At 40.0% G+C, this 21,441-nt stretch overlaps 1 protein-coding gene across 8 annotated transcripts in view; it reads left to right on the plus strand.

Moving 5' to 3' along the window:
- The window catches only part of LOC119646684 (dual 3',5'-cyclic-AMP and -GMP phosphodiesterase 11-like), a 506,073-nt gene that overhangs the window by 454,632 nt on the left and 30,000 nt on the right, over nucleotides 1-21,441 (plus strand). For all 8 annotated transcript variants that reach the window (XM_038047243.1, XM_038047241.1, XM_038047242.1 and 5 more), the window contains 3 exons: nucleotides 4,302-4,530; nucleotides 9,198-9,338; nucleotides 19,778-19,994. In XM_038047243.1, coding sequence (XP_037903171.1) covers nucleotides 4,302-4,530; nucleotides 9,198-9,338; nucleotides 19,778-19,994 — 587 coding nt within the window. The remainder of the gene's footprint in view (nucleotides 1-4,301; nucleotides 4,531-9,197; nucleotides 9,339-19,777; nucleotides 19,995-21,441) is intronic.

Consider the following 21,441-nt stretch of genomic DNA (forward strand, 5'->3'; position numbering starts at 1 on the left):
TTAAAGTGGATCAGGTAATGAGGTAGATACAGATTGGACCCCGCTCCATTCCAATGTTCTTATACAAGAAATATACAAAACCTTCCATATCTAAAGTGCCGAGCTTAACAAACAAGTCGGAAAACCAGAAGTGTTTTCCGACTTGTTTGTTAAGCCACCCGCGATTTCATTTCCCTGTCCGCCACAGTAATCAGGTACCCATAATAGTTCCATTGTATTGAATCTAAATATGAAGGTCCAACGATTTCGACATTTCTAAACGATTTCTGTTCTCAAAAGACTACCCAACACTCTCACGACAGCTTCACCGGCGCTGCAGATTGTAATGTGTCTGCCCTTCAGTCGCTTATCAATCTCTAAGATTGCTATTTTCAGGGTGGCTTACACTATAGCCTGGGAAACGGTTGTATATTGTCCAAAAAAAACATGTCCCCTCGCTACCGAGAGGTAGACTAATGCCACAGGACACTTTCAGTTTTTGAATCACCGGTGTAGAAGATACTTGTCGTTCAGACCCGTTTTTTCTGTGTTTGAGAACCAAAGAGACGGGGATCTGAGAATCGGAAGATATTACCAGACCTGGATTCAGTTTTCTGCTTCCTTCACGTCTGCTGTTTTTCCATAGATCTAAACGAACTACTACTCTCATCACTTTAAGTGAATATATATGTATATACAAGGGCTGCAAATTAAGTAATGCATCTGGAGTTACGACGATTTTCGTGCTCATGACACTGGTGATTCCCGGCTTACACTGCTTTATAGTGAGGCACTATACTGAAGGCTTTGCTGTCTAATCTTAATCCACCACACCACGGATACATAGGCAAATATCAGCCTGATTATAGCACATTAGAGCATAAGGATTTAGTTCGAATGTCGAGGGAAATGTTCCTCTACACATCCCATAAACCCTAAGAGCTCATTTCATCTTTGTCTCTACATGTTTGTTCCAAACAAGTTTCTTATTTAAGATAGTTTCTAGATATTTCACTCCCTTCCTCCACCTTCCGAAGAGGTTGCAAGAGTTATCCCATTTTCCTTTTTGCAAATAATACCACCTTGGTTTTAATTGGGTTTATAAAAACTTGGGACTGGGGAAACAACCACCAATCAAATCAATACCACCAGCTGGTAAACTTTTCAGTTCAAGTGCCGATAGCACGCCGCCTTGAGGGCAACCTTTCATTTTTTTGTTATCACCTACTTCAACGCATAGCAATCTTTGTGAATGCTATGTTTATGCATAGATCCTCTTCATTAAAGTATCATCCACATCATATCCTCTGGCCGCATCACACAGCTTTCGGAAAGGCGTCCCATTCAGAAGCCTCTTTAATGGCCTCTATTTTGGAAACCAAGAACTAGAGAAACGGCTCACAGGACTCCCCATGCTAGGAAGCATATTAGTTTTTATTTAAGGTGTACGATTTTAGCTCCTTCTAACGAATGTGACCCACAGTTGGAATTTCCTGACATTAATTATTCAAAGTTGTTTGGGTTTGACTCCTTACCTTAATTTGCAACCAAAAGGTAAGTACGTAGCCCAGAGCAAGGGATGCTAGTAAAATATAGCCAAAAGTCTAGATACTCTGTACCCTTCTTGTTCAGAGGAAAGTTTACCACCTTTTCTTTCTTCACCACTGCTCTCGCAATGTTCCAGTTTCTTTTGCAACTCTTTTGTCTTTAGAGATTTTCAGAAACTACCAATTCTCCCTCCTCTTCGTTCCTCTTCTTTTGTATCACTTAAGAGTCTGTACTGACTCAACTCCGAAGTTCATCAAAGTATTATCCGGTTTTCTAAAAGATTTGACTCAACTCTTTTAACAACTCTACGCAGCCTTAAAATCTCTCTTTTTTTCCTTCCAGTTTATCACAGTATGTTCTAAAGGAACCTCGCTTTAACCTTCTTATGAGCTGCTTATATACACGCTGGGGTTCTTGAAGTTTAACCAGTCTTCATTGTTATTGCTTCTTACAAGCACGGTTTAATAGTTGATGATTCCTGAGTTTTGGCATTCTGTTCTACCAGGGAATCATTTAACCGTGTTGGCTTCGGATATGTTTCACAGAATGCTAAAAGTGTGCAATTCAGAGTTTCCAATTGAGCTTCCAATGAAGTCCTTAACCTCCTACGGACCTGCACTTTATTGGCAAGAACAGACTGTTCCCCGACAGAGAGACACAGACACAGACACAACTATCAGCTCTTGGAAACTTGGATGATGACAACTTCGAGGATCAAAACTCTCTAGGCTTCAAAAAAGAAAAACCGGTCAATTAGAAATTACTCTCCTCAACGGTATCTTTTCTTCTTTCCGTGGTATACAAATACTTTTCGAATCATCTGTACCACCGTCACTACGTTGGAAACATTTGCATTTACCACCCTCTAAAGGAAATATGTCCTTTTTGTTGATTCAAATTGATGTATACAATTCAGCCAACATTCGTGTTGCTGTGGGGATTCATTTTGCCTTTTAGAAAAGAAAAAAGTTGTTGCACACATTTTGCATATCGAATTTGGTTGGCCTCTTCGTTGTAGCAGGAACCTGAGCACACATATAGGTTATGTATGCAAAATTGTTTGCTGTGTAAGCAAGGATCTTTCCTGCGTTAGAAGCAGCCATGTTCCCTGGGTGCAGGCACGAGTAGCAAGGACAAATGGAAGGATGACGGGAAAGTTTTGCCACAAGATAACTACTGCTCCTTGTCGGTCTTCTCGGTGCCAAGTAATAGTCCGCATCAGATATCGAGAATCAACAGCATGAGGGTAAGTTCTTGCCCGTTCGGGAACTTTGATGCTACAATACTGAGCCAACGATAGCAGACCTCTGGTAAAACTAATTAGGAATTCTACAATAGTCGAATAGCGTTGCCTCCTCTGTATGCAAATGTTTATGCTGGCTGACGTCGTGTCACTGTATGTATTTCCCAGTGAACATAATAAATATGGTAAAATAGCGTTCTAAATAGATAACATAGTGGTTGTCAGTCATACTGGATACCAATATCTACGAGTACAACAGCACATTTAGATGGTCTCGGTTCGATTGTTCAGGGACAAAAACGAGTGAATATTGCGTTAAGCGTTCTCGCTTTGGAAATTGTGTTTCCTCCTAGCTCGACCTTTTTCCAAGTGGCGATGGTTATCGACACGTTTCGCATTGATTATTCTGAAGTAGAATATTTGTTACAGAACTCTTAATAATGGGGAATGATGTTTGCGTTGAACGCTCCAAAGTGCATGTCATTTGAATGTTCGTCTTCCTGAATTTGGTGCAGGCAAGGCGTGAATGGGTGAACTTTGCCTTACACACTTCAGTAGTGCTCCAGAATTCATGATTTTGGGAGTATAATAGGCTATTAAAATAACATCAAATTCCAACTGTAAAGTTGAACCAAATTTACCCTCTCTGACTCCGCTGAAACAGTGATCTTTTGCATAAATTTTTGAAAAGAATATTGCAACAATCATTTTTGAACGAGCAGTTCACCTGTGTGGCCTAAAAAGTGCTTCACTTTCTAGCAAGGACGTTTACATGGCGGCAGCAGAAACATTAGAATACCTTGAAATTGCCTTTTTGCTTTGCAAATTCCGCAGAAGACAGTTTTTATGGGGCAACGTGTTTCAATTTTACCGCGAAAATATACCGAGTAATTCTAAGACGAGTCTCATGTTTAATTCTAAATATTCGACACAGCCCACAAGGTACCCAAGACTAAAATAAAAGGTATTGCGCCACCGAAGAAGTAGGGGTGGGTCATTTAAAATAGACTTTCAGTACATACTTTTCGCAAAATTCCGAATTATATAATCACGAATGTAATTCCGCAGCACAAAAGTGTGATTAGAATTAATATAATTTTGTAATGAGCTGAGTACAAGCGTGTAGTAGCACTTGCTCGATAGTATTTGAGGGTTGCAACTAGGGAAAGTTGAACAAAGGCAAAAATTCCAATTAGCTGCAAATCGAGTGCAGGCACAAAGGCTCAAAGTCATCCTCGAATTTTGCCGTGAATAGACTGCAATAGACTCCATGCAGTTGAGTTTACGTATGAATGGCAGCAGGTGCCCTGAATTCTACCAGCTCTTTGATCCGCCATCGGCTCATTACAATATTGGCATGCAAACGACCCTCCCAGTTCAGTTGACGTCGGTCACAGCATAGTATTCATCTGTGTTGGCTGATCGACTTTGCCTTCAATGGAATTTGCTATAATAATTTCTCTCATATTTAATCTTCACTTCCAACTAAATGTATTGAACTCGTGATTAATTATTCAACATTTATTTGCAGGTTTGCATTTACGTAGCATAGAGGAGCCTCAGCAGCCCAACAACAGGATGCCATCTGAGCAGGGGGGCCCGGGATCGGGATTTGATAGTTTGGGATCTCGTACCGGCGTCCCCCTGCCATCACAACAAATGCTGCCACCGACACAACAGACCTGCTATGATGTCGAGTATGCTCGCATGGAGTCCTGGATGGATGAAAACCCTGAATTTGTGCAGGATTATTTCATAAGGTAGGATCGATTCTTTTTGTTGGATGTATTGATAAATTGCATGCATATAAATCTGCAATATCATATTGCCAAAGTACCGGGAATGCTAATTTAATCTGCGAGAACTCTATGGGTTGGAAGTAAAGTACTTGGGTGAAAACTTTGAATTGGATACTCTATAAAACTCCATCAAAGGGAAGTATTGGAAGTCTGAAATATACCTGCTCTCTACTGCGAATGCACACACATGAACATTTTTAATTAAATATATCCCAGAGATACTAGTCTATGATTTTACTTTGGCTGCAATCGTTAATGGAAAGGGACGATAGGTTTAGAGCCGGTACCTATGGAGAGTTTAATTGCAGTGGCAAAGAAAAAAGTAAGGGGCACCTTCGACTATTAAACCACTCATATTACCAACGGAGGACCATTCTGTGCCAAGCGTATCATTGAATCTCTGGAACTTTCCTTAACTAGAAATTCTCGACGTGTTCACAGCAAGAGACAACTGGACCGAAGATTTGACCAGATTTCGCCCGTATGATTAGCGAATGATATTAGCGAAGTTGAAAGTGGACGTGGCATGAAAGAGAGATTTTGAAACTGACGTGGCGTGAAGCGAGATTTTGAAACTGAAGCATAAAATATTTGGCTCAATAAACACACACCTATATAGTTGCCACTCCCACTCCGAAAAGATGTAGTTTAGCTTGATCAGCACTTCCCGAGAAATCTACACGCCTTCTCTACGGTTCTGCATTATATATTTCTAGGGCGACATCCATTACATGGCAATCAGGAATGGAATTGGCAGTCTTCACTTTCACTGCACCTATACATATCTAGCCGTAGTTTTTCGTTCGAGATTGCACCGGGCTGAATATCTCGATGACACCGGTATTAACACACGCTTAGAGCTTTTGAGTAAAAGTTGCTTTTGTACATGTGCTACTCCCTTATAGCACAGTGACAGCAGGGCATGTTGCATTCTCAAAGAATGCGGGCACGCGCAGAGACTTATCATGAACTCCGTCGAGCGGAGAAGCGACTTCACAGACGGAAAAAGGAAGCCTGGGAGAACCAACAAGTCTGTGAACTAGAAAAGTACAGGGAGCAACCGCACCAGGCGCGGAAGTTTTACCAACAAGTCAGCAGGATGAAGCCTTATACACCTCGATGCTCATCCTGCCGAGACAAAGAGGGAAATCTGATTTCCGACAGAATGGGCATATTGGAGCGATGAACAACCAGAACATCGGCGAGTTGGAGGTCCCGCCAACTGAAGATGACGAACAAATACTGCCACCACCAAGTTTAGGAGAAACAGTCAATTCATCGGCGAAAAAATCATAAGTCGCCAGGAGCCGATGGAATTACAGCCAAATTGGTTAAATATGGAGGCGACCAGTTGCACCAAGTGATTGGTCAACTTGTGCTCAAGGTATGGGACAGCGAATCAATGCCTGACGATTGGCAACGAGGCATTATCTGTCTCATACATAAAAAGGGAGATATCACACAGTGCAGCAATTATAGAGGTATCACGTTGCTGAGTATCATCAATAACATATTCTCCGCTATCTTGCTAGGCCGGATAGCCCCATATGCCCAGAACATCATTGGCCCATACCAAAGAGGCTTCGCTCCTGGCAAAACAGCAACAGTTCAGATTTTCATTCTACGGCAAGCGATGGAAAAACTGTTGGAATATGGACACAGTTGCACCATCTATTCATCGACTTTAAAGCCGCCTATGATAACATAGCCAGGGCAGGCCAGGCCAGGGTACACGGCCATGAGAGAATTCGATATCCCGACGAAATTAATAAGACTGGCTAGGCAGCAGGATCACTCTCAAGACGATTCGACATCAACAACGGTCTACGACAAGGGGATGCACTATCATGCGTCCTCGTTAACCAGGCCCTCGAGAAAGTGATCCGTGATGCTGAGGCAAATGCAAGAGGTATGATTCTCTTTAAGTCCACCCAACTACTGGCCTATGCTGACGATATCGACATCATGGGTAGAACCACCCGAGACGTACAAACTGCCTTCATCCAGATCGAGCAGGCGGCAAGCGAAGCGAGATCTTGGACTGCACATCAATGAAGGGAAGACAAAATATACGGTGGCAACGTCAGCACCGAAAACGAACTAGCCAACAACATCAAACCGCACTGGTCAAACGGGAAGAATAAAGATAGGAGAATACAACTTTGAGACCGTTGACAATTTCTCCTATCTAGGGTCGAAAATCACAACCGATAACAGCTATGATGATGAAATCCGCGCACGGTTGGTTACCATAGGGCTCTTACTGTACAATACAATGATCTTGCCAGTTCTCATATATTCCTCGGAGACTTGGGTTCTTAGCAAGAAAAAGTGCGAACTCTTGGCCGCGTTCGAGAGAAGAATCCTTCGAAGAATTTTTGGCCCCCTACATGAGGATGGACGATTCTGTAGCCTACATAACGACGAAATCTATGATTGTTACCATGACCATTTTCTCTCTGCGGCGGGTTGTGGATAAAATCCGGCTCAATAGGTTACGGCGGGCGCGTCACTTGATTCGTATGGATGAGGATGATCCAGCCCGGAAAGTCTATAAGGGCAATATGTATGGGAGGAAAAGAAGACGAGGCAGACCCTGCCTAAGATGGAGCGATGACGTAGGCCAAGACGCCAGACAGCTTTTAGGGATCTGGAATTGGTGGATCCCGGCCCAAAACCGGGATGTCTGGAGTTCCTTATTAAGTCAGGCCTAGACCGGATACCGGTTGTTGCGCCGTGGATGATGATGATGAAGGGTCAGAGCTGTGAAGGCAGTTCCTATTGGAAGCGTTGTTGATTTTTTTCTAACAAGATCTAAAAGTATTGAGCGCTTAGAACACAAAAGTCGTCGACCAAAATATAATGAGGAGTGTGCGTATTCAAACTTAATGTTTTGCATTCAGACATGATAGCCTCTAGTTCACCTTCTATCTTCCGTCGATATCTTAAGTCTACCGTCTCCCGAAATTACTTATCTTGTAATTGCGTCCATGTTTTTTTTCCAACCTCCACCAAGGTGCATCCATTTCTTTTGGCACATTCTTGTCAACTAATTAATTGTCAACGGACTGACTTACTTTTCTGTTAAGTTTGCCGTTAAAAGTATAATATTTCATCCATAAATGTTACTGATTCTATTCGGACGTTTTAGTTTCTAACTCACTCTAAATCACAAGCTAGATAGAAAGCCACATTGGCCTTGAAACTTGTTAGGATCAAAAGGTAAACTAACGACAAGTCGCAAATTAAGAGCTTACGACGAAAACATTTGTTTTCTATATAGAAATCTGTAATGACTAGGAGCACCATCCTGTATAAGAGTCCTTTACAGTTATGGGGGAATTCTGTGTTATCACAAATGCAATTCATTCCCAGAAGAAAGTGGATTATATGGGGGGAGTTCACTTAAAGCCCCCATCTTTGCACTTGTTATATATGCTATATATTTGCGATTTTTAAGCCTCTCGTGCAAAACGCCAAAATACTTTTTTTGCAAAGTCATTTTTACTTAACATAATTCTTCTTACGTTTTTCAAGGACTTTCAGTTTTCAGTTTCCATAGGATAACATACAGTAGTAATACACATAGTGCGAGAGAACCAGCTGATGTACTTCACCAGTCAGTAAAAACGAAAGTTAGGTAGTCGGCCTTGGAGCCCTTAAAGACTACAAACATTGCTTTGTCCGAAGCATACCTTCACCCCGCTTTTATCGTCGCATAGGGAAAAATCATTCCTTTCACAACTACACCAGATGATCCACCGAAAATCTGAAACTGTGACCAAAAAATTAACGCGTTCCATCATATGACAGCAATTTCCATTGAGGCTGACGCGAAAAGCCTTTGTGCAATACTTCGCAGATTACCATTCAACGTGCTCTCTTTTTGCGCGACTAAAAGTGTGAATCTGTGATTTTATCGCATCTCTGTTTGACTATCAATTGGAACCGGTCTCAAGATTTTTACAAGTTAATTGTGTTGACTTTGAACTCACGCAATCGGTACCAGGTCCTCTGCCGAACGACAGTCATGAATGTTTTGGATAGCAGTTCCGCACTCGCAGACAGAGGCCGAGACTAAGATGGTTAGAAATAGCATTCTCGTATGCAAAGAAGCTCACCACCATCATACGTATATCTGTCTAGTGTTTACGGGGATGACTTTTTGGCCGTTTATCTCTGGCGTCCAAAGTGTACTTGAAATCGTAAAAATTCACGAGTAACTGAGAAGGTTCTAATTTAATTTTAATTGAAGGCACTCCGTTCTCAAGAAGCGTGTGCTCGTTGGACTACTAGCAATGGAGTGTGATTTTATGGGGCATTAGAAGGTGCCTACTATATCGATTTCATTGTAGCACTCTGCTGCTAATATGTATTAAGATTTTAGTAAATTTGCGGCGACCAGGTGGTCGTTATAATTACGGGTATATTTCCATACGCTAATTTGGGCAACTATCTGTTACGTTTTATTTTGGTTAGTGGAAATTCTGGTCTCGCTTCAAATCGTACAAACAAACAACTGTTTTTACGCTTTGAAATTCTTGGAATAGTGACTTAGATTTTCTATCTAAAGTAATATCTTCCCAGCTATCAACCAGACTTAATGGAACTGTCTTTGCTCATTTCAGGAAAGGAACACGGCAAGTAGTAGATGCATGGTTAGTGTCACATGCAACATCCGCAGGAAATGATGTTGGAGGTTCACCGACGCATGGAAATGCCCCAAATTGCTCATCACGAGGTGGTTCGGGGGCAACAACGCCCGTTAGGTAAGTCATATATTTGTGTATATTAGGATAAGAAAAGCTGAACAAACAACTTGTGCCCCGCTGTAGTATATCAAATTAGATGCCTACAATTATCGGCCTTTAATATATTAAATTAGAGACTTAATCTAGGATTTATTAGTCACTACGTATGAAGGACAAGGTATCTGCTAAATAAAATATTATAACCATTTTAAAATATTCATATAAAACTGGTCATTTTAATTTTCCTTTTGACGATTTTCTTTACAAAACCGTCTTTCTTTTTAACTTCCCTCAAAATTGTAAATTCTATTTAAATATTTTCAAGAATAACAGAAATTGTTGTTGGTGTTGTTTTCACATTGCATATTATAATATTAAACGCATTTCTAACGTTCATTTTTGGCGAAAGCATGATGAATACGGATACTGGGAATTTAGCGTAGATTTCGTGGATTTTCTTTTTGTAATGAGGCCTGTTCGAGGCAGGACAGCTTGATTCAAATTATAGAAAAATTCCAGGCTACTTTTGTTGTTGCCTGAGCTTTGGGTTAAAGATCTGGGTCGAAAAATTAGGGAGACATTGCGCAGCTGAGCTAAGGTGAACCGGCAAGTAACTGGCTGAAGAGCTTTATTTCGGGTTGTCGCTTGTGTATCAAGGCTTTTTTGTTTGAGTCAGTTTTACAATTGAAAATGAAAGGAAAGAGTTTTATTTAGATCTGCTGCGACACCTTGTGCATAAGGGTGATTATAATAGCCACAATTTAATGACATCCGCCACAGTTTCGTGAAAATAGTGGAAAGTACAATAATGGTCAACTCCGTGCATATATATCATATCATCATCATCTGTCGAGGAAACCGTTATGGAATTTTCTCGAACGGAACCATAAAAATCGCATAGAAAATGATAGCATCGTACTCCGAACTTATCATCCTCCTGTGTCTGCTTTTGATATCGGCAATGGCTTTCCGGCGATCCGAGATCCACAATCTTCTATATGTAAGTTCATTATGTCGTCACATATCAACAGCCCTAATTACTGGAAAACGAGCATCTGAAAAGAATCGTGCACATTCTAGGTATGTCGACGTTTGTTCCGGACAAAATATATTTTGTAGTGGAAGAACTCAAAGAGTGGAGTTTGGTGTTTTCGTTTTACCAATCGATTCCGAAAAATTAGTTGATTTTAAAAATTTAGTTGAATTGTATTTTGAATAGAGTACAAACCATTTTGCTTATATAATAATGAGATGGTCCTACGTCTCCAACGTCGAGCCACATATTCTGCACTAGTCATTATGAGGTTTTATAAACCCGGCTCGCGACCACACCATCCTGAATGTTGCACAAAAATCTCTCCGTCTCAACAAAGATCCCCGCAACAAACAGCCGATCTAAGAATGCAGATCGACAAATAGTTGTCAGGGGCAACACACATATTTGCTGTACTTGCCTCCGCCTTCCATTCATCGATCCGCTCTTGGTCTTCAGAGTGTAGCAAGTTGCCTTGGCAGGATATTCTGCTGAACGCGCAGGTTCAACCATTCCGCATATCCCAGTGAGGTGACAACGAAGATATTAGGTTAGCTTATTTTATTCTTCCCTGAGGGATACGATTTCAGCGCCAGTTTCACTCGCCTCGAATTGGGACAGCAGAGTATCTTTCAAATCACCAACTCGAGTATGGGTTGTTTGCAGAATTCCTATTTAAGTGTAGAAGTTCGATGATAGCCTGGATCTGGAGGTCACCAATTCTACCTCCGACATGTAGCTCGCCATGACCTTTACGAATGGCTTGGATTCGATGCTTGTCTAAACCAAATTTCATCACTTCGATCCCTCATGCGTCATTATACCAAAAATTCACGTGTCCTTTCCGATGCATGGGTCCGCACCGGATCCTGAAAAATAAACACAAACACGGGGATTCGCGTCCACCTATAGAAATACCAAGCATACATAAAAAGGAAAAAGGAAATCACTCGACCGCGCGCGTGGAGCCGTAAAACTCCGTACCCGTCTGCCGCGTTCTAAAAGAAGGATCCACGACGGATCACATACTCGATCAATGTTTCGCCTGCCTCAGATATATTCTGAGGAGCGGCCTTTGAGGCTGCCCCTTTTTTAATTGAGTTTTACAGAGCTAGAGAGGATTAGGAAGGAAGAAATCAGAAGTATCCAGATATAATTCATTATAAAATATATTTTTATAATTATCATGCCGAAGTTACTCAATTCAACCAAGAAAAACAAACTAATAAATAAAATATGACCGAGACAGACCTCTACAAATACCTAGGAATTATGCAAGGAGTCCATCCTTGGTGATCTGAAAGATGTTCTGTTGTCCGAATTGCTGCGACATATAAATCTGGTACTGAAATCGCATCTCTCGGGGAAGAATAAAATAAGCGCATTGAATATATTCGCTATCCCTTCTCTGGTTAACGCATTCGGAATATTGCCGCGGACGAAACCCGATCCCCAGAACATCCAATGGCGGATACGGACAACTATGCCCAAATTCCGAATGCCTCATCCAAAATCTGCCTACTTGTACTTGATAGTTCTGCTTACATGTTGTATTGGGACCGGCAAGATCTAACTGATCGCCATATTCCACACCACAAGTTTGACGTATTATTAGTTAACAAGATTGTTGGCTCAGCGTATATTATTGATGTTGCTATCCCACATAATAGCAAAATTGAACGGATATACGTGGAGAAGAGCCACTAGCTCGGGAAATCAAAGAAATTTGGCGCCTCGAGCGTGTAGTTGTAATTCGCATAATATTGTCAGCTATAGGTATTGTACCTAAATCCCTCACGGCTTCCCTTAATGTCCTGGGATCCTTACACAGTCTGGTTCAAACCATGCAGAAATATACCATTCTGCATACGAGCTCGATGTTGTGGGGAGTTCTCAACGGATTCTCCCATTGACCTACCACCGGCCACCACCAGCAGCGCCCCTTTATAATTTGGGTAGGTTTTAGGTGGGCTCGTCCGAGCCTAAATGCTTGGCACTTAGTGCTAGTATTGAGCAAATAAAAGGAAACAAAACCAAAATTCAAGGATCTAGAAGGATATTAGATAATAAAATAATAAACAGACATGATAAATGAAAAATAAAATTAAAAAAATAATAAGAAACAGGCACGAGCTCAGATCTTCCCCCTTTAGATTCCCAAAGGTGAACTTCACTTTACAAAATCATTGAGTTGGGATATAATTCTCGGTGGGGCAGGAGATACTTAAAACTTGGAAATACCTGATCTGTGCAAAGAATGAAATTCCTTAAATTCTATACACGCTCTTCAGAATTCGTCCGAAGCCTCAAGGAAGACTTCAACCTAAGGGTGAAAAAGAGTACTTCGCCGCGGACTGGCATTGTTTGGGGGGGTCCCTGATGACAATCGGGATCGTGTTGGTGCGAGTAATGAAGTGGTTCTGGTCCGCAGTCCGCTGCACAGTCTCCTGCATTAAAGGGGCATCTTCAATTACAATTTGGGGAAAATTTCGAAGTAGAGAGAGGACCCCAAATGCTGCGTTTCCTGATAACTGGTATTTTTTTCAAACTTTCAGCTGTGCGCTGTTTACGTATTTTCGTGGCATATTAACCTTTTTGTATTCCACCTTCTTTTGTGGTCCTCATACACCCTTTGAAGGGCATGTGTAAACCTTGTAAATGACTTGAGAGAGACTGCAGTGTCCACAATGACCTCTACATTCCCGCCGCCGGGTCAAGACGAAATAGTGCTTTTCATTTACTGGATGGCCATTGAAATCTTCTCCCTTAACTCATCGATATCGCCAAGTTTTTCATGTTATCCTAAATGTAAAAATCACATGGGGCTAAGCCCAGACTTCTAGTTAATTAGAAACTCCTCTCACCGTGACTTATCCAACGGTTTGGATAGTTTATGACGAGTCCCTATCGTTCATTTCTGGGTTATGAGTTGTGAAGCTGTGGAGTTCATATCTCATCTTTGATTTTGTGGTTCGCAATACATTTTCCAGCAGGTTTGCAAATCCATCGAGAAAAAAACTTCCATAGTAACCCCATTCAAGTGACTAATCGAAATGACCGGTATAGTATAATTGTAAAACATTAAAATAAAATCCTTGCCAGTGAGAAAATTGTTCAAATTTTCTTGGGTTTATCTTAAGGGACACTAGTGCGCCTTTTGATAATTTGCGATGGATGCAATCTTGGTTGATTATAGACCCGTCCTTCCACAGAATATGTTGGTAGTAGGAATTTTCTGTATAGAAATTTATGAGAAATCGACAAAATTATCCTTCTGATTGGATCTTCGCCTTTAGTGGTATACACTGGTGTCTACTGGAAAGGGTAAAGCCTTATTATGTGCAGCACTGTAGAAAATTTGAGTATTTTAATACTGCTATCGTTAACAGGAAGAGATTTTGAAAAAAAATTTAAAGTTCCTGGGCAGGTTCGTACCAAAAACATTAATGTCTGGTAAATGGTGTTAAAAAAACAGTGCAGAATATTTGCGTATTCTTTGTTTCCAAAAAGAGACCCTTAAAAGTAAGTGGCACGTTTCTGGCAATATGTTTCCACTGCCTCCATGATTTTCCGAGAAGGTTTCACTCATCCACCATTGAGTTGTCTTCTTTTCTCAATTTATTACCAATCGACTGCCACTTGCGCCTTCTCATCAACACGATACACCGACGAAGTTTCTTCTTCATTATTGTCTTTCAAATTAAATTTCTTGCTCATGAGAGCGAATTAAAATATATAAATATTTCATTTTTCGAAACCACTTTCAATTAACTTACATTATTAAAAAAAAACCAAAAAGTTGACTGACGGTTTCGTCCAGGGCAGAGGCAACTCATCAGACGCTGCCTCACCTCTGCCCTGGGTGCAGCGTGACCGAAAGTAACGATAGATGGTAAATGCTCCACTTAAGCAGCGGCAGCATCCTCAACAAAAAATATTATTTACTTCGGCCTGGTTTAGGTCTGGACTGATGACGGATTTCACTTAAATATAATTCGCACCCATTACATGTTTGCGATTATATTTAAGTGGAACATTATATTTAAGTGGAACATTATATTTAAGTGGAACATTTCACGCTGCTCCCAAGGTAGAGGTGAGGCAGCATCTGATGAGTTGCCTCTGCCCTGGACGAAACCGTCAATCAACTTTTTGCTTTTTTGTAAACTTGGGTTTAACTCAAAAAAGAGGAGTCCGGGAAATACAAAAGAGGGAGTAAGTTGCCTTCCAAGTGGTTCGGTCCGTCACTAAGTGGGTGCAGACTCAGGACTCCCAGCATCCTCAACAAAAAAATATTACATTATTGACTTCAGGTAAAGATTACTAACTATCCATTGCTAGAAATGCAACGCGCTGTATAGTATCCACTATACAGAACTGGTCTTTGGATGCAAAATTCTGTCTAAGAATTGTTTGGTTGACAACGTTTTGGGATACCATGCTCAACTCCACACTAGTTCATTCTTTGAAAATGGCATCAGTAAACATGCTGTCTGAATGGAAAAATGTTTAACTATGCAGAAACGTGATTTCAAAGGCTTTTAACTGGAAACAATGTGAACCCTATACTAATCAGCACTACGAAAGCGCAAGTTGGAGGACGTGCTAGCCCCGAGACATTAGGCCAGGACCTGATTGATTTTGGCGTTACTGAAAATATGATAAATGTGCTGAAGACAAGCGAACCACGTCGCGAGCTTTTTTTCATCATTTGCTAGTTACTTTGTAGCTTGCGAGCGCACCTTTACCAAGAAAAAAATGTGGGAGACTAACAGTTGAATTAACCAATTGGTTGAATTTCGAAAAACACATAATCGCTTACTTACAGATCAACATTCTTTTGAAAATCCAATATGAAGTAGAGAAAGCCCTTTTAAACTGAAAGGAACGTTCTAATGGGTCCGCTCCATATTTATGTCATCCTTACAAGAAATAGTACGTACATAGAATATTATAGCTGGTCGAAGGGAACCGCAAGTTGAGAAGAAAATAGCAGAGGCACACATTTCTATACGTAGAAAAAATAATTAATCAGGGCAAATCGTCCCTTCCATAAAGGCTTCAAGTATCAACGGGAGCAAAAATTAAAAAACTACTTAAGAAACTTATCGACCACTATATCAACTGACTTTTTCCTATGCAAAGCTAATAAAATTATAAAGTGACCTGTTTATGGATGGAGCAACGTTTACAAAACACCTGGAAAATATATTTCTCTCCTATTTACCGCATATGGAGATAACACTTCCACAAGTATCTATGACAACGCCAAAGGGTACTTCTCATTTCGAGCCAAACAAGTCAAACAAGTTGCTCGATTTGTAATTGAAGAGCAATTGAAGAAGCTCTAGGGAACGGGTTTATTCTCTGTCCCATCTATTAACCTAAAGTTTAGAAGATTCTGGAAATTGCAATAATGCCTAAATGTGGGAAGGATCGGGTCCAAGTAACATCATACATCAATCTGACTTCCGAAAGAAGCACGGTGGAATCGAGCAACTTCTTAGGATTGTCTCTGAGATAAGGAGTACAGTGTGGTGTAGAAAGCATTGCTCAGTGTTTTTTCATTAAAATAAAGAGGTTGCTTCCAATAAATTTTGGAATCTTTTCTCTTAGATTACACGATTTCAACATCGAAAAAAATCCAAACTGCAGGTCATCAAGATACTGTCCTAGCGCTGACACTCTACCTCATCTTCACTTCATATCTTCCAACTGAAGTTATGGCGACATACCTATATAGTTTCCAGATGATAATGTCATCTCAGATACCCATTTCGATCCTAAGGTTGCATCAAAAAATCTGCAAATTTACTTAGCAACTTTTGAAAAGCCGCTTACAAAATGGAGAGTTCGCATAATCGAAACCGATTATTATCACATCACTTCCTCCCTGATGCAGCAAAAATGAGTTAAGGTTTCAGTCAATTGACACTTATCTAAACAGAGGCACTGCAAATGAAGCTAAATGATCACTGGTATAGCTTGGCATTTAAAAAAGGTAAACACCCACAGGAACCCTCAAGTTGCTATGCTAAGCGGAGACACCTCATTCCAGGCAGCAAAGTATAGAGAAGCCTTCTTTAATAGCCTAGTATTGCCTACCTCCCTCAGAAGGGCATCGACTTGAATCTGAAGAACACATCATTAAGGAAAAAACCCATACAACTCCTTCTAAGTAGGTTGTACTTTCCTTTTCTCCATTTTCTTTTTGAGTAGTAAAAATAACTCAAACTAAAAAGCTTCGTCGCGTTTGCACTTCGTTTAACGATACCCGTTGAACGATTCTACCTTCCCAACTATCAAATGATTTTTCCAAATGGAAATGTTGCTTTTCAATTAAATTTCAATTTAGGCCATTATATCCCTGATTGATTTTTCTCAGGCCTTGCGTTGCCAGAAATAGATCCACTCAACTTTGCTTTCAGTAATTGAAGGTATTGTCGTTAAGCTATTATATTAGATGAAATGAAAGTTGATACGGAAAAAAAGCAAAAGGAATCATTTGAAGCAATAAGATGAAGAGGAATCATTTGCGGTTATTAGTGGGAAAGAAATAATTTTAGGCAAGAAAATGAAATAAGATTATTTTCGAAAAAGAAGATTATTTTTTAAAAATGGCAATTAATTATGTTGGGGGAAACTAGAATAACGAATAATGGACATCGTAGCTTTGCTGAAGCTCCTGAAAATATAAAGTGAAGGCGGCCTTAATTAAGACAGTGGTTATAAGGTGCTTCCTTTTTTGATTACATGTTCCAGTTGATTTCCCTCGCTCCATCTCTCTTCTTGAATATACATATTTTTTCGATAATCGAATCGCTTTTTCAAGTATTATTCTGTTAAGGGAAAGCTAGATTTCCTCTTGCAGTTATCTAGTATAAAACTCTTTTCTTGAAAATGCCTTTGCTCACTCCTCCCCAACATACAAAAGGAGGGTGTACATTTTTTTTTCACGAAACATAGTTATGTGGGATGTTAAATTAAAGGTCTCGGTTAGTACTTATCTTAGTTTTGACATTTGTTGGAAGGGGGGGTTGCAGCCAGGGGGTTGAAAGTGAGCATTTCTTTAAGGAGGCCATTCTCAAAAACTACCCAATCGAAAAATCTGAACAAAAATCAGGAGGCTGCCACTATATGTTGCCTTCGGCTCCGAAATACCTTCCATACCGATATTTATTCAAATAAAGTTAATAATAGTATATTACTATAATTTTTAGTAATTGGCTGCAGAACCCCCCTTAAATTCATCCTAGCACCACGAATTTTGCAGTGATGTAGGCTGTAATAACATATATGCATATATTACGTGTTACGTACTAAAAAACACATAAAACCTTTCGTACCTGAAGTATCCAGCTTCCGGTTTCCCGACTTGTTGTTGATGTTGCTTTATCTCATTAATGAAAATCATGCTGCGCCTGCTGTGCAAACTTTGCACTGGAAGAAGTTGGAACATATCCACTTCAAAGATCAAACCTTACATCGAACCCAAGGTGTGAGAAGGGTAGTGTGGCTACGAAGTGAATTTATTCCTGCATTCGTCTAGTTGTAGTTTTATAGATATGCAACCTGGGTGTCCTTTCCATGCTACAATTAAATTGGGCCATCTTTATGTTTTAAAATTGAAAGGGCTGTATTCCTCCTATTTGTAGTACTCAAATGGCATGTTGTATTTCATAAGAAACCATATCTGATCTTATATTGGCATGATCTTAGGTAATTTAAACAAAATCGGCATCACAAAATCGGTTTATCAGAAGTAATTTATTCGCAAAAGATTGCAGGTATTGGTGTACAATTTGGTGGGGGTGCGGGAAAATATTAAATTGCGCACAAGCGAATAACGTGATTTTATGCTGAGTTTTTTTCTTTAAATATTATTAGGACATCAAGGGAAACTGTACTGCGTTTTGAAGAACTGCTGTGCCCTTTCTTATTAACTATTTTGGATATTTCCTAGGCCTAGTATAATATTTTAAGCCTCCGGTTCTGATCATTATCTGAGAATATGTATGGATAATTTGCTCATGCGTGCCTGCATTTTGTAGTCCAATTCCACAGAAAGGTTCATAGAATCTTATTTCTGCTTCCTTCCTGGTCTGGAATCCAAACCATGAGACCCTTTTGTACAAGCCAAGTGTATTTAATTTATCAAGGCATATTCATACTAGTCTAGAGTTTATCTGTTTGGACTTAATTGGTTTTATAGTCACCTGGCTATCAGTCAGGATGGCCATATTCTGTCCGCCGTCGTTGGTTGGACGACTTTGCCTTTCCTTTCTTGGATGCTCTTCTTGTTTGCAAGATCCAGTCAGTTTCTCTGGCTAATTCTTCATCTGTGTGGTATCCTTTTCGTTTCCTGTTGTAGTTCTTTAATTTGGACACTAAGCTGCAATGTAAATTTTTCTAACTTTTCGCGCAGTTCCTAATTTTCTATTTCCTGAGGTTTTTTCGCTACACTAATAGTTGGTTTTATCGCTTTAGCTTTTCCTTCCTTTGGTATTAGTGATATTTTTTTTGTTATTTGGGTTACGTTTTTGATAGATGGTGATAATTTTGCAACCCTTGAACTCCTACTAAAAGGGTCAATCAAATGCAGTAAAAAGTCCTCCCCAGAATCCGTAGGACCGACCTCCTGAGAGGGTGGATTTTAAAGTACAACCGGGCTGCCACCTGGGGTATATGTTCCATCGCTGTGTTCCACTGGTATGGATGAGTGCAATTTATACCTCTTGCCAGGTTCAGCGCTCCCTTTATTAGAGTATGCGCTGAGAAGCCGTTTACGTTTGTTCACCACATGACGGTTGTCTTACGGTTATCTAAAGCTACCACTGAGAGGTGTGAGTCTACTTGATCCAGACATGGACAATGGTCAACACTGGCCTTTGCGAGTTAAAGGCGATCAGGAACTTTACGCTATGTGTCTGAACAAATTCAACCTCTCAAAATGAACCAGTACCACGATACTAGCCACGATGGAATTCTGATTGTGGTCGGCAAATTAATCTGTGTTCGAAGAGGACCGCGAGATTATGTCTACGTGGTAGGTACTCATGTTAGATCAGTAAGATCTGCATTTTTAAATAATATGTCTCGGTTGTTGATTACGATGTCGATTCTTTCGCAAGCCATTAGAACTTTGTAACACTAACGTGACTTTCAGGGTGGCTTTCTCACATCGTTGTCTCCCAAGTTTGTAGTGGTACTGGCATTAACTACGATTAATCCCAGCCTGGCTGTTATGTGAAAGAGCTGTTTGCTTCTAGCGTTACTCGTTTCTATCCCCATTCATATGCGATATGTACCTTTGCAGTCACAATCCACATATCTAAAATTAGTTCTTCAAATGCTTTAAATATATATAAATATAAGGTAAATTAACTTTTTTGAATAAACTCTCTATGATTTCTTTTTTTTACAGGAAAATATCAGCACATGAATTTGAACGTGGCGGCTTACTAAAACCAATTGTGAATACTATAGACGGAACACCAACATTTTTGAGTATTGGAACACAAAACGAAGGATATATTCATGCGTATAACAATCAATTGGGACATTTGCACAGTTGTCGACCACAAAGGTTATCAAGGAATGAATTGAAGCAGTTGGATGAGAAGGAGCTAATTTTTGAATTGGTAAGGTATCGTCGAGATGTGATTTGTCATTATGGGTAGAAATATATCATTATTCCAAAGAAATTATTCTAAATGAAGCTTAAAGTTACAAAAAACAAATGGTGATAATTGATACTCAAAATCATAGAGAGTCAAAGCGAGGGTACGTTACATTTCATGGTCAAATCATAAGGCTGCCAAACTTGCTGTACTTCTGCACTGTAAGTAAAATACCTTAAGGTAAATGTAAAGTTGAACATCTGCAGAAATATTTGAGTGTTAGTCTTCGTTATCCGGCTACGTTTTTGGTCCCTATCCCTAGCGCCAGGTTACATAGGACTCGATTAACCTGAGGTTTAAAAATATAATATGATGCAGAGCAAATGACCGATGGGAAGCCAATTTTCTTAGCAATACCTTTGTCAGCCAGCTTCTTGTGGGTAGTTCCTTGGTGAAGAATTCATACTCGGCTCAGCCTGTTAGTTACGCCTAAACCGTCCCCCTAAAAAAACATATCGACCAACCGGCCAGACATGTTTGTTTATGGTCATTTTGATCCCTGGTAAATATTTTTTATAAATGATCACACACGGAAATATCTAAGTTTGCGTCTCAAGCCGTTCTACATCCAGAGTTGAACTAATGATGTCGTTTGGTTTGTCGGTATGTGTGGGGGCGCTGTAGGCCCTTCCGGCATAGCTGACAGGCTGAAATGAACGTGAATGACATCCTTAAACATGGTACTAATTTGCCGTTGTTAGATTGGCTCTACTTCTACTTAGGAAAATTGAGTGTATACTCGAAGGTTTTATGGCTAGGTTTTGTGATAATTTGTTGCTTTTAAGGCTTCTTTCTTGTCTGAGTATAATTATGCGGCGTTTCCAACGATTAATTATTTGAAATAATAAAAAACTTGTTGTTTCTTTTTCGTTGGTGTGGATATTTATTCTTGCAAATACCAATATTTCGGGAACCACATGTTGCCTTCATCAGTGCTAACTGACTATAATAAATATCCACACCAACGAAAAAGAAACAACAAGTTTATTATTTCAAACAGCCTCTTGCTTAGTTTTCTGATGTTTTGATACTTGCGGAACTACTTTTTTTTTTGAAGTTGAATATTTTTAGCGCGAGGAAATTACATAGCCATTTATCTCCCTGTCCGCAGTACAGAAATTTCAGTTTTGAGGAGGGAGTGCTCCAATATAAGCGGGATAAGAATCGCCTCGCCTGCCCCCGGCAAAGGCGAAAAAAACCAAGATCTGTCTGGAATATCTTGTAAGCAGAGTTGGATTGGAGATAAACACCAACAAAGATCATGATCCCCATGTGACGGGAAACCGCATTCTTCCTATTTACATTAATTTGTATGCTTAGGTAGGCGCGAAATCTGTTTTCACTTTTGATGGGAGTGGCGCTTGGAAAATGATTACCGCTGTTATTTCAGGGTACCTAGCATTCCTCA

Source organism: Hermetia illucens, chromosome 1 (genome assembly GCF_905115235.1).
Source record: "Hermetia illucens chromosome 1, iHerIll2.2.curated.20191125, whole genome shotgun sequence".
NCBI classification, from domain to species: Eukaryota; Metazoa; Arthropoda; class Insecta; order Diptera; family Stratiomyidae; genus Hermetia; species Hermetia illucens.